This window comes from Dendrobates tinctorius, unplaced genomic scaffold, assembly GCF_039654945.1.
Source record: "Dendrobates tinctorius isolate UK_male_01 unplaced genomic scaffold, ASM3965494v1 ptg000064l, whole genome shotgun sequence".
In the NCBI taxonomy this organism is placed as follows: Eukaryota; Metazoa; Chordata; class Amphibia; order Anura; family Dendrobatidae; genus Dendrobates; species Dendrobates tinctorius.
Genome location: NW_027361732.1, coordinates 9,000,037 through 9,013,631, shown reverse-complemented (window position 1 = coordinate 9,013,631; position 13,595 = coordinate 9,000,037). Strand labels below are relative to the sequence as shown.

Below are 13,595 nucleotides of genomic sequence, written 5' to 3'. Positions count from 1 at the left end.
GATCACTGATGATATCCAATTATTTTGTCCATGTGCAGCACATAGCATAGCTATATGCCACATAATGATATGAAATAATATTTGATGACTGTGCCTTATGTGCTCTGTACCTTTTTGAGGCTTTCTTTTAACAATTCTGTCAATGACTTCCTCAATCTCCAGCTTAGCAAAATAACGCTCTAATTCTGTATTTAATGTTATGCTGCCTTCACGTGACGAAATAGGAAAACTGAGAGATTATGCAGCAAAGCGTGGACCTCCATTACATATAGTGAGGCCCATACCTCATCTAGGTCTATGTCTGGTGACGGCCAGTCATTTTCTTGGTCTCTCCATAAAGATATCCAAAGAACTTATAGTCGTAGGGGTATAAGTATGCAAAAATAAATCTTCCCACCACTGACAAATTGGTAACAAGATGCATTACTGACATATACAACCTATAAAAGGATACCAGATGTCCCAAAACACCACACAGAAGAGTATATGATATTAAAATGAATATACATTTTATTACAAACTAATACATAAAAAAAAATGAACCAAATGGTAACTGATACTTGTTTAGAGGATTCAACGAGGAAGGTAAATCAAGTATCGGAAAAAAGGTGGTAGAGTGAAGTGAGGTCAGACTGCAGGTAGAAATAGCATTTGTACATATTTATTCCAATCATATATAGACAAATGTAAGTGAAGTTTAGTCAGTCCACATGGAGAGGAGTGCAATATATTGCTTACTCAAATTAGAATCCGTCGACCATACACAGTGCCACAGACGCCCCAACGCGCGTTTTGCTGTTCTGTTTTCTCAAGGGAAGTGATTTAACTTCTTCTTTGATTCCTCTAAGCATGTATCAGTTACCATTTGGTTCATATTTTTTTAATATGTATTAGTTTGTAATGTATATTTATTTTAATTTCATATATTCTGAGTGGTGTTTTTGGATACCTGGTATCCTTTTATAGGATGTATATTATCTCGGTCTCTGTCTAGTGATGACCAGGTATTATCTTGGTCTCTGTCTGAGAAAGTTTGGAAAGTCATGTATAAGCCATAAACCGAACTTTGAGGAATACTTAATTGAGATATTTTCTTGCAGGTCTCATTTACTCTAAATGAAGAGCTCGCTAGTATACAGGATATTGGAGGAAAACCGGCTTCAAGTTTTGTTACTGCTCCCAGGGAACATCCTTTTCAATTGCAGAATGTGGGAGGACAGACACTAACCGTGTTCACCGAGAGCTTATCAGGTGAGATGGCCAAGATTCACTTTCATACGGGAGCGAAAAGTGAAATATATTTTCTGTATTAATGGAGCCGTGACCGAGACACTACAGACTGTTAAAAGCTTTAAAAGCTCTATATAGCTCTAAGGTTAAATATCTAAGGTCTAAGTGTTAAATATTTCATTTGTAAAATAAGTATATTGTTGGAGCGCTCTCATTATGGTAATGGAGTTCCCTGAGTAACTCCTGCCCTATTCACTCTCTGTGGGATTGAGTGAGAGAGGGCTCGTCTGGCTCTACCAGTCCTATAGACAGTGATTGGAGTGTCAGTCATGCATGCACCTCATCTCTCCATTTCCACATTGGACTTTATGACCTCTCCTTTCATGACTTGTGTGCATCCCATCAATCGATCCCTAGTGATCATGGCTTTATCACTTATCCAGACGTAAAATTCCTTTGAAGGCTTATTCACATTACCTAATAACGTTATATATGCTGATTAGGCTATTAGGTCAGGATATATGTGGTTAGGTCTGAAATTGCGGCCATAACACAGTCCATATGGCTATACTGTACACGCCAGTATATGGTCTGTTTTTTTTTTCTTTAAAATGGGCACAGTTTAATTGGTTGCTCTATGCACACATCAGTTTGATGGTGCAGTCTGTTGCCACATAATACAGATCATGATCACAACGCAATGCTTGTACAGGTACAGGCTCATTTAACCCCTTAGCGACAGAACCAGTTTGCAGCTTAATGACCAGGCCAATTTTTACAATTCTGACCACTGTCCCTTTATGAGGTTATAACTCTGGAACGCTTTAATGGAACCCGCTGATTCTGAGAATGTTTTTTCGTGACATATTGTACTTCATGTTAGTGGTAAAATTTCTTCGATAAGTCTTGTGTTTATTTATGAAAAAAACGGAAATATGGCGAAAATTTTGCAATTTTAAAACTTTAAATTTTTATGCCCTTAAATCAGGGAGATGTGTCGCAAAAATTTCTTAATAAATAACATTTCCCACATGTCTACTTTATATCACCACAATTTTGGAAGCAAAATTTTTTTTTGTTAGGAAGTTATAAGGGTTAAAAGTTGACCAGCGATTTCTCATTTTTACAATAAAATTTACAAAACCATTTTTTTTAGGGACCACATCATATTTAAAGTCATTTTGAGGGGTGTACATGACAGAAAATTCCCAAAATTGGCACCATTCTAAAAACTAGACCCCTCAAGTTGCTCAAAACCACATTCAAGAAGTTTATTAACGCTTTAAGTGCTTCACAGGAACTAAAGCAATGTGGAAGGAAAAAATTAACATTTAACTTTTTTTTGCAAAAAATTTACTTCAGAACCAATTTTTTTTATTTTCACAAGTGTTAAAAGAGAAAATCAACCACAAAATTTGTTGTACAATTTCTCCTGAATACGCCAATACCCATATGTGGGGGTAAGCCACTTTTTCAGCTCACTGCAGAGCTCGCAAGGGATGGAGCGTCGTTTGACTTTTTCAACTCAGAATTGGCTGGAATTGAGATCGGATGCCATGTTGCGTTCGGAGAGCCCTTAATGTGCCTAAACAGTGGAAAACTCCAACAAGTGACCCCATTTTGGAAACTAGACCCCCCAAGGAACTTATCTAGATTGTGGTGAGCACTTTGAACCTTCAAGTGCTTCACAGAAGTTTATAACGTAGAGCCGTGAAAATAAGAAATCCATTTTTTTTCCACAAAAATGATCTTTTCGCCCCCAAATTTTTATTTTTTCAAGGGTAACAGGAGAAATCATACCCCCACAGTTGTTGTGCGATTTGTCCTGAGCAATACCCCATATGTGGGGGGGAACCACTGTTTGGGCACATGGGAGAGCTCGGAAGGGAAGGAGTGCCATTTTGGAATGCAGACTTTGATGGAATGGTCTGCGGGCGTCATGTTGCGTTTGCAGAGCCCCTGATGTGCCTAAACAGTGAAAACCCCCCACAAGTGACCCCATTTTGTAAATTAGACCCCCTAAGGAACTTATCTAGATGTGTGGTGAGCACTTTGAACCCCCAAGCGCTTCACAGAAGTTTATAAACGCAGAGCCGTGAAAATAAAGTCTTTTTTATTTACACAAAAGTGATTTTTTAGACCCAATTTTTAGACCCCCAAAGTTGGTAAATAGTGGAAACCCCTCAATTCTTGCCCCAACCCTAACCCCAACACACCCCTAACCCTAATCCCAACCCTAACCTTAATCCCAACCCTAACCCTAGCCCTAATCCTAACCCTAATGGAAAACTGAAAAAAAAAATATTTTCTTTATTTCGTTATGTTGGCCTAACTAAGGGGGTGATAAACGCGGGGGTTATGTACTATTTTGTTTATTTTTATCACGATGATAGTTTATCATTGTGATAAAAATGAATGAATTGAATCTGCCAGCCGGAGCCGGCAGATTCCCGGCGGGCGCATTTTCCCCGGATCCAAGATGGCGGCGCCCACCGGAGGACGTCGGCGGGACACAGGACCACCGGGAGGGGACAGAGGACCACGGAGAGGTACCGGGGGGGGGGATCGGGGACCCTCTTTCTCTCTCCTCTGATGTGCGATCACGTCAGAGGAAAGAGAAATTAAATGTAAAATCGCGTTTTTTTTTTTTTTTTTTTTGCGGTTGCCGTTATAGTTTTAATAACGGCGATCGCAAAAGCGGGGTCGGTAAAAACCGACCGATTCATGTTTTCTGAGGTCTCAGCTACCCCCGGCAGCCGAGACCCCGGAGGAAATCCGACACTGGGGGGCGCTATTCACTTTCTCCACAGCGCTGTGAATTAACGGCGCTGTGGTTTAAGTACCCTTAATTACCGCCGTTAAAAGGCGTATCGGCGGTCGTTAAGGGGTTAAGTAATTTGTTGACAAAATTGTATGGGTTGTTGCAATTTACAGTAATACTAAACGTGTCTGTTATTACTGCTAAGGACGTGTATTTTAAAAAAAACAACTGTTTTTCTGCCATTATTTTTAGTAATTTTATGGAAAACAGATGAGACCCTTTAGTTCTTTTGAACCCATAATGTATCGTTATATTGAGAGATTTTTAAGCTCCAGTACAGAAAAATATTCAGAATTGAGAGTCCTCAGTGGTTGATACCATTTAATTTCTAACTGAAAAGACGGTAACACATTGCAAGCTTTCGAGACTACTCAGGTCTCTTCATCAGGCATAGACTAATACAAAATCTGAAGAATCACATATTTATGAACTTTAGGAAGGCAAAGTTTGATCAGCTTAGAAATGTACTTAATCTGTTTGACTGGGACAATGTCCTCAGAAATAAGAATACAGATGATAAATGGGAAATGTTTAAGAACATCCTTAGTAGACACTGTAAGGAGTTTAGACCTTGTGAGAATAAAAAGACAAGAAATAGGAAAAACCCAATGTGGCTAAACAAAGAAGTAAAAGGGGCAATTAACAGTAAAAAAAGCATTTTAACTACTAAAGCAGGATGGCAGCGTTGAAGCTCTAAAAACTATAGGGAGAAAAATACTGTCATGATCCATTTTTGGATCTGTCAGATTCTGGATTCTCTTTTATAAACTTTTTCCCTTTCAGGCCTTCGGGGTTTAATGTCAGTTTTTGTCCCAGTGGCCGCTGGTGTTTACTACATGTTTAGTTAGTCAGCAGGTGGTGACTACTTCCACTTGCCTTTATAAGGCCACCTGGTGCTGCAGATCACTGTTGGTAATACTGGTCATTTGCTAACCAACCTTGGTGAAGACTGGACCTACCTTGTGGAGAGGGGGTTCAGCTTATTTGGAGCAGTGGTGATGCTGCTGGGTGCCTTACTTTGCTGCTTGGAGCATTGGCAGCAGATAAAGCTAAGTTTTGGTTTTTAGTTGCTTTAACCCCGTGGTGTCTGGTTTCTTTCCTTTTGTGTTATTTGTGCAGTTCACTTTATTCCCTGTTTCACCTCCTGGGGAGGGGGTTGGGGGTTTAGCTCAGGGCTGAACAGGAGATAGGGACAGGTCGGGGACTTGGGCGTCACTACCATCAAATGTACCCCCAAGTTAAGGAGAGTCATGGCACCCCCTTAGCCTGAGGGGCAGTTCAGGGGCCCAGGATCCACGTCTCCTGTTTTTCCCTACTGTCCCGTGCCAAATACTTTATCTAAAAAACTAATTAAAGCTGCCAAAAAGGAAATGGAGAAGCACATTGCTAAGGAGAGTAAAACTAATCCCAAACTGTTCAACTATATCAATAGTAAAAGATTCATAAGTGAAAGTGTAGACCCCTTAAAAAAATGTGAGGAAAGAATGGTTGTAGGTGACGAGGAAAAAGCTAATATATTAAACACCTTCTTCTCCACGGTATTCTCGGTGGAAAATGACATGCTAGGTGAAATGCCGAGAGACAAAGAAAACCCTATATTAAGGGTTACCAATCTAACCCAAGAAAAGGTGCGAAACCGGCTAAATAAGATTAAAATAGATAAATCTCTGTGTCCGGATGGCATACACCCACGAGTACTAAGAGAACTAAGTCCGTTAATAGACAAACCATTATTTCTTATATTTAGGGACTCTCTAGTGACGTGGTCTGTTCCACAGGGCTGGCACATAGCAAATGTGGTACCAATATTCAAAAAGGGCTCCAAAAGTGAACCTGGAAAATTATAGGCCAGTGTCTAACCTCTATTGTTGGTAAAATATTTCAAGGGTTTCTGAGGGATGTTATTCTGGATTATCTCAATGAGAATAACTGTTAACTCCTTATCAGCATGGGTTTATGAGGAATCGCTCCTGTCAAACCAATCTAACCAGCTTTTATGAAGAGGTAGACCAAGGTTTTATAGACTGGACCAAGGTGAGTCATTGGACGTAGTATATCTTATTTTTTCCAAAGCGTTTGATACCGTGCCACACAAGAGGTTGGTACACAAAATAAGAATGCTGGGTCACAGATATCACAAAGACTAAAAAAAGTTTCCTTTAAAGAGGTTTTCCCACTAACAAAGTTATTTTAACCCCTTCCCGATCCCTTTCAATTAGGGTTAGGGTGGTGTGATGGGGTTAGGTTTATGGTTAGGGTTGGGATTAGGGTTAGGGATGTGTTGGGGTTAGGGTTGTGGTTAGGGATGTGTTGGGGTTAGAGTTAGAGTTGAGGGGTTTCCACTGTAGGCACATCAGGGGGTCCCCAAACGCGACATGCTGCCACCATTGATTCCAGCCAATTTTGCTTTCAAAAAGTCAAATGGTGCTCCCTCCCATCCAAGCCCCGACGTGTGCCCAAACAGTGGTTTACCCCAACATATGGGGTATCAGCATAGTCAGGAAAAATTGCACAACAACTTTGGGGGTCTAATTTCTCCTGTTACCCTTGAGAAAATAAAAAAATTGGGGGCTAAAAAATTATTTTTGTGGGAAAAAAAAATTATTTTTTTATTTTCATGTCTCTGCATTATAAACTTCTGTGAAGCACTTGGGGGTTCAAAGTGCTCACCACACATCTAGATACGTTCCTTGGGGGTCTAGTGTCCAAAATGTGGTCAATTGTGGGGAATTTCTACTGTTTAGGCACATCAGGGGCTCTGCAAACCTAACATGATGCCCGCAGACCATTCCATCAAAGTCGGCATTTCAAAACGTCACTACTTCCCTTCCGAGCCCCGACGTGTGCCCGAACAGTGGTTCCCCCCCCACATATGGTGTACCAGCATACCCAGGACAAACTGTACAACAACTTTTGGGGTCCAATTTCTCCTGTTTCCCTTGTGAAAATAAAAAATTGCGGACTAAAAAATCATTTTTTGAGGAAAAAAAAATTACTTTTTATTTTCAAGGCTCTGCGTTATAAACTTCTGTGAAGCACCTGGGGGTTCAAAGTGCTCACTATGCATCTAGATAAGTTCCTTAGAGGGGTCTAGTTTCCAACATGGGGTCATTTGTGGGGGAGCTCCAAAGTTTAGGCACACAGGGGCTCTGCAAACACGACATGGTGTCTGCTAACGATTGGAGCTAATTTTCCTTTCAAAAAGTCAAATGGCGCTCCTTCCCTTCTGAGCCCTTCCGTACGCCCAAACAGTGGTTTCTCGCCCCCCCCCCCCCCCCCCCCCACATATCAGGTACCAGCGTACTCAGGACAAACTGGACAACAACTTTTGGGGTCCAATTTCTCCTGTTACCCTTGGAAAAATAAAAAATGGCGGTCTAAAAAATCATTTATGAGGAAAGTTTTTATGGCTCAGTGCTTATAAACTTCTGTGAAGCACTTGGAGGTTCAAAGTGCTCACTACACATCTAGATAAGCTCCTTGGGGGGGGGGGGTCTACTTTCCAAAATGGGGTCACTTGTGGAGGGTTACTCCTGTTTAGGCTCATCAGGGGCTCTGCAAACGCAACATGATGACCTCAGAACATTCCATGAAAGTCTTCATTTCTGGTGCTCCTTCCCTTCCTAGCTCTCCCATGCGCCCAAACAGTGGTTCCCCCCCCCCCACGTATGGGGTATCGGTGTACTCAGGACAAATTGCACAACAACTTTTGTGGTCCAATTTCTCCTTTTAGCCTTGTGAAAATCAAAAATGATTTTTTAGCATGCTATTTTTTAGGAAAAAAATTATTTTTTATTTTCACTGCTCTGCGTTATAAACTTCTGTGAAGCACTTGGGGGTTCAAAGTGCTCACTACATATCTAGATAAGTTCCTTAAGGGGTCTAGTTTCCAAAATGGTGTCACTTGTGGGGAGTTTTCACTGTTCAGGCGCACAGGGGCTCTCCAAACGCGACATGGCAACCGCTATATATTCCAGCATATTTTCCATTCAAAAGTCAAATGGCGCTCCTTCCCTTCTGAGCCCTGCTGTGCGCCCAAACAGTGGTTTATGACCACATATGAGGTATCGTTATACTCAGGAGAAATTGCCCAACAAATTTTAGGATCCTTTTTATCCTGTTGCCCATGTGAAAATGAAAAAATTGATGCTAAAAGAAAATTTTTGTTGGAAAAATTAAAATGTAAATTTTTTTCTTCCACGTTGCTTTAGTTCCTGTGAAGCATCTGAAGAGTTAATAATCTTCTTGAATGTAGTTTTGAGTAGCTTGAGGGGTGCAGTTTTTAGAATGGTGTCACTTTTGGGTATTTTCTGCCATATAGACCCCTCAAAGTGACTTAAAATGTGAGGTGGTCCCTAAAAAAAAACGGTTTTGTAAATTTTGTTGTAAAAATGAGAAACTTTTAGGCTTTGTGCCCACATTGCGTTTTTTAAGCGTTTCCGCAGCGCTTTTAGACAAGCGTTTCTGCTGCGGAAACGCTTAAGAAAAGCATCTAATGTAATAGAATGGAAAACGCACATGTTGTGCTAATGGTGCGTTTTTTTCCGCTGCGGAAACGCTTAGTGGAAAAAAACGCAGCATGTTCATTAGTTGTGCGGAATCGCATGCGATTCCGCATACATATACTGTAATTGCAAAAACGCATAGGAAAACGCATGTCAAAACGCTTGACAATCGCGTCAAAAAAGCGCATGCGTTTTCCCTGGCAAGGGCATGTGTTTCTGCTCAGGAAAAAAACGCTTGAAAAACGCTATGTGGGCACATAGCCTTAAACCCTTATAACTTCCTAACAAAAGAAAAAATTGTTTCCAAAATTGTGCTGATGTAAAGTAGACATGTGGGAAATGTTATTTAGTAACTATTTTGTGTCACATAACTCTGATTTAACAGAATAAAAATTCAAAATTTGAAAATTGCCAAATTTTTTTTTTTTTTTTTTTCACAAATAAATGAAAAAATTATAGACCTAAATTTACCACTAACATGAAGCCCAATATGTCATGAAAAAACAATCTCAGAATCGCTAGGATCTGTTGAAGCGTTTCTGAGTTACTCCCTCATAAAGGGACACTGGTCAGAATTGCAAAAAATGGCCTGGTCATTACGGTCAAAATAGGCTTGGTCATAAAGGGGTTAAAGTTGATCAGACCATGTTCTTGCACGGCGAGACACAGCCATTGCACAGTACACAGAAGGGGCACATTTATAAGATTATCTCAGCACAGGAACATTTTTACGCATCCAACTGTGGAAGTTATTATTATTCCAAGATGTATTGTTTATTAAAATAAACTTTGTTCATGGGACAACCCTCTTAATGTTTCTGCCTTACAGGCTTGAGTTTATATCTGGGTAGCACCTGCTACAAGAAATTAACCATTTAAAATAGACTAACGAACACCTTAAGATGTCGGGGGAGACTCTGTCTACAGTAGAGTCCTGTGTAGTTAGTTACACATATGTACTGTGAGTGAGCCTGCATAAAACAACCTAAATATCATAATTTCAGCCTCACCCAACCCCCTCCCCACTCCCACAGGCCACTGTGCAGCTGAGCTAGCTGTAATAGTGGTACGTTGGCGTCTATAAATGCATATAGTTTTGGTGCTTTAATTTATCTGCTTTTAACTTGGTGCTTTGCTGTAAAGCAACCGATAAATACTTTGTGACCCATTTTATATGTCTAATGTTAAAGTAGAACATTCCCCCACTTCTATCCCCACTTGTCACGGCAATATTCACCTTATAGAGGCATTCAGAGTACGTTTGTGCAGCACTTGGTGTTATCCGCAAATGACATCTTGAGAATACATTGCATACGGTTTGTGTGGCACTTGATGCAACATTTAAGAGCATGAAATGTTCCTATTGAATAACATCAAGAAATGTTGGACACTTAACATTGAAAAAGTACCAAAAATAAAACAATCCAGCATTTCTTAACTTGGGCTAGGACTATACAGTGACGTGTTGCAAAACACTCGTGTCGCACCGTCGCTGCATCTAATGACTTCTTCTAGTGTCTCAGTGGGACCTGTGACTGGGACACAGTCGCCAATGTTACCCAATATGTGGGATTTTCTGTTAGAAAAATGTAATAAAAGAATACATAATCACACGCTCTAACCCCCATAGCTTCAATTCTATCCTCTCTGTGGTCAGCGCTAGGAGAAGAAGAGACATTCTGCACTTGGGTCACTGACTGCTGAGGTTTGTGATTGATGGCAGGGGTCAGGTGACTGGAATGGAGACATCATTGGATGTGCTTTAGATGATGTCCCATTCTAGTTACCTGACCACCGCCACCAAAAAAACTCAAACATTGATGGAAAAGTAAAAAAAATACTGGAACTTGAATAAAAAAACAAAACATAATTTGTGTGATGAACCTGCACCTTGCCACATCCACCATACGTCACTATTATGTCAGAAGGATCACTTAATGCAGTCTCCCCATTTCATCAATGTGACGTTCCGCACTCTCTAGGGGCACGTAAGGTCAGCTTGGTACAGTTTTACACAGACACCCCATGTCCACATGGGCCTAGGGAGGCACGTGGAGTGAGAGAATGTGGCCCTCGCATTCACAGATGTGACACCACACTCGCCCACAACCCTGACCGGCTGAGAGGCCCCTTTCATTAGCACCAGTGAAACAGCGCCTGGTCAGCCCAGTAGGACGGCCACCTGTTCCTCGTTGGAAATAAGCTCGGTCCGTTAACGAGATTATATCGGGCCAGAAACTAGCCTGGGTAACATGGAAAGTTAAGCCCGGAGATGGACGTGTGGATCTGGATAAGAGCAGCCCAATGTTAACTTATATATTTACTCGCCGTAAGGGCTCACTAGCCAATACACTATGTACATGATGGTTATACATTGGTAGGACGTGCAAATACAAATAATGGTAGGACAAAAGATTTAAGCAGATGGATCATGTCTATTACCGATTGATGTTCGACCATGTGTATGCTGAGCCACATGTAGAATGGGCTGCCAGCTGGTTCCTAGATCCTTCGCAGCACGCTACTTGACATGGCCCCCATCTTAGAAGTGAAGTGCAAGCATAACAGAGAGAGACACCATATGACCTTACACTATCCTTTATCCCCTTTGGGCTGAAGATAAATCCCCTTTGCTTGCCTCTAGGAGCTAAAAACTCTGTTTTTAATCCCTTTCCTGTATCGTTCCTTTAGTATAGTTTGTGTATCTCTGACCCTTTAGGCGTTCCGGTGGTATCCTTCTCCTGGTCTGTGTGCTACCAGTCCCTGGTTCTAGTGCGGCCAGTGTCTAAATCTTGTCTCCCCGTCCATGTGCAGCCGGTTACAGTACCAGTATATGAAACCTGTGTGTATGTGTGCCTCCAATTTGTCCATGTATCCGGACTGCTAAACCAGTCTCCGAAGCAGCTCAGTTTGTACGTAGCCAGTGTCAGTGAACCTGACCCCTGGGACCTGCCTAGGAGTGGTTCCTGGGTGCTACCTGCAGCCAGTCTGTCTCCACCATCAGGAGCTCCAGTGAACCCCAAGTAGCCGCTTAGCTATACACCTTCCTAGGCAGGCCCGGCACTGTGGCACAGTGGATCCACAAATCCACGTGCACCACCTGCTGGAAAAATTTGCTCTTTTGAGGCTGACTGGATCTTTCATTATGGTTGTACATACATATCATCGGACCCGCAGTATTGTATGGACTTTTTACTTTCTGCCGGCAAAGGCTGTTCTTTTGTTTTGGTTTCCTGAGTGGTTTATGCTGTTTTAATTAACCTGCCTGGACATTTTAATGAAACCGCTTCTTGTGCTTACCTCCACTGCAGCTGGGTGAGTGCAAACCTCTACACCCCGTGAACACTGGGAGAACATACAAACTTGCAGATGTTGTCTTTGGTGGGTTTTGAACCCAGAAATGTTACGATTTTCTTTTTTGAAGGGGTGTGCACCTGTCCAGTTTGGCAGTCAGCACTGAGCTGCTAGTGTTGGAATGTAATACACCCCAAACCATCAACTTATTCATAGATTTCTAATAGAGAGGAACAGGAAATCAAAGAGTTGGACAAAGATATGACCCAACTCTCTCAAGTATTTACTAAAAAGAACTGTAGAAAAATGCACTTTAACTTCTGTTAGTGATGTAAGAAATTTCATTGTGTGTTTTTTAGGCTTTTTCTACTTTTGTATTTTAAGCCAAATTAAAGACTGATGCCTTGCTCAGATTGTGAAGACTAAAGCTGAATAATTGGCTGTTAATCCGTACACTTTGTGTTATGACATAAGAGCAACCTCTGCTCAAATAAAGAACAAACTGTTTACATTTTTCTTATTTGTAATATTTTGCACAAGTCATTTGTTTATTCTGCTTTAAATGATGACTAAACTTAGAATTGAATAATAGAAGCAAACAAAAGATAAAGTTGCTGTCACTGTTTGTCAGTCAGAGTTTCTAAAATTGTGCAGAGAATACTGGGTTATCAGAACTATCTGGGTAACGCAAAAAAAAAAAAAAAAAAGTAAAAAAAAAAATCTTGCCTTCGTGAAATCATGTCAGAGGGTATGGGGGGGCCTGTTACAGAAAGTTTGTAGAGATAAAAGGGGAGAGACAAGCGCACATAGGATGACATTGAAAGATACAGATGAGAAGGGAGTAATGGAGGTATAACTCCAACAATAGCCCATGAATATTATAGCTGCTGCAGTCTTCTCGGCAACTGAAGGTTAAAGGCGTATTCCCAGCTCCAAGATCATATCCCAATAAGTAGTAGGTGTAATAATAATATTAGTAAATGCCTTCAATTAGAAATACAGTATAGTTTTTCTGATTCGCTGTGTCTCTTTCTTCATGTGCAGGCATTGCAGGACCTTGGGTATCCATGGTTACGACCACTGGTCTAGTGACAGTTAACTTGTTGCTAGTGGTTGTAACTATGGATACCTAAGGTCCTGCAATACCTGAACATGAAGAAAGCGACATAGTGAGTCCAAAAAAACTATACTACATTTCAAATTGGAGGCATTTGCTAATATCATTATTACACCTACTACATATTGAGATAGGATCTTGGAGATGGGAATACCACTTTAACACTCCTTTGCATATTGATTAGTAGAAAAAGGAGATTGACATTTCAGAGTAGACCGCGCTGCTATTGAAAGGTGTGCCAGGGGCTGTGTACTTTGTTTTTGAAAAATACCGCTTTTGAGAGAGGCCAGGTATGGCTGAAACGCTGCCTTGTCTTCCAATTATTGTGATTTATTTATTTTAACATTATTGAATAAAGATCTACCTTTTTTAAGGGTTATCCTCTGGTGTATAGGGATTTTTAGATATTTTACACACTGCAAGGCTATGTTCGAACACGATCGCAGCATTCCAGGAGCAGGCAGAAGGCTGACAGCTCCTCTGCCTTTGGATCGGACACCCCGCGGGGTCCCGATCGCTCCCATGGTAACCCGATGTCGTCATGATGACATACGGGTTGCCAGAGGTGAGAAACTTCCTGTCATGCGCAGTGCATGATCAGGAAGTCTCTCAGGTCAGTGTGCAGGGA

The 13,595-nt window shown here is 41.2% G+C and overlaps 1 protein-coding gene across 3 annotated transcripts in view; it reads left to right on the top strand.

Annotated features, from left to right (window-relative positions):
* The window catches only part of GTF2F2 (general transcription factor IIF subunit 2), a 292,361-nt gene that overhangs the window by 16,687 nt on the left and 262,079 nt on the right, over positions 1 to 13,595 (top strand). For all 3 annotated transcript variants that reach the window (XM_073580282.1, XM_073580284.1, XM_073580283.1), the window contains one exon: positions 1,101 to 1,251. In XM_073580282.1, coding sequence (XP_073436383.1) covers positions 1,101 to 1,251 — 151 coding nt within the window. The remainder of the gene's footprint in view (positions 1 to 1,100; positions 1,252 to 13,595) is intronic.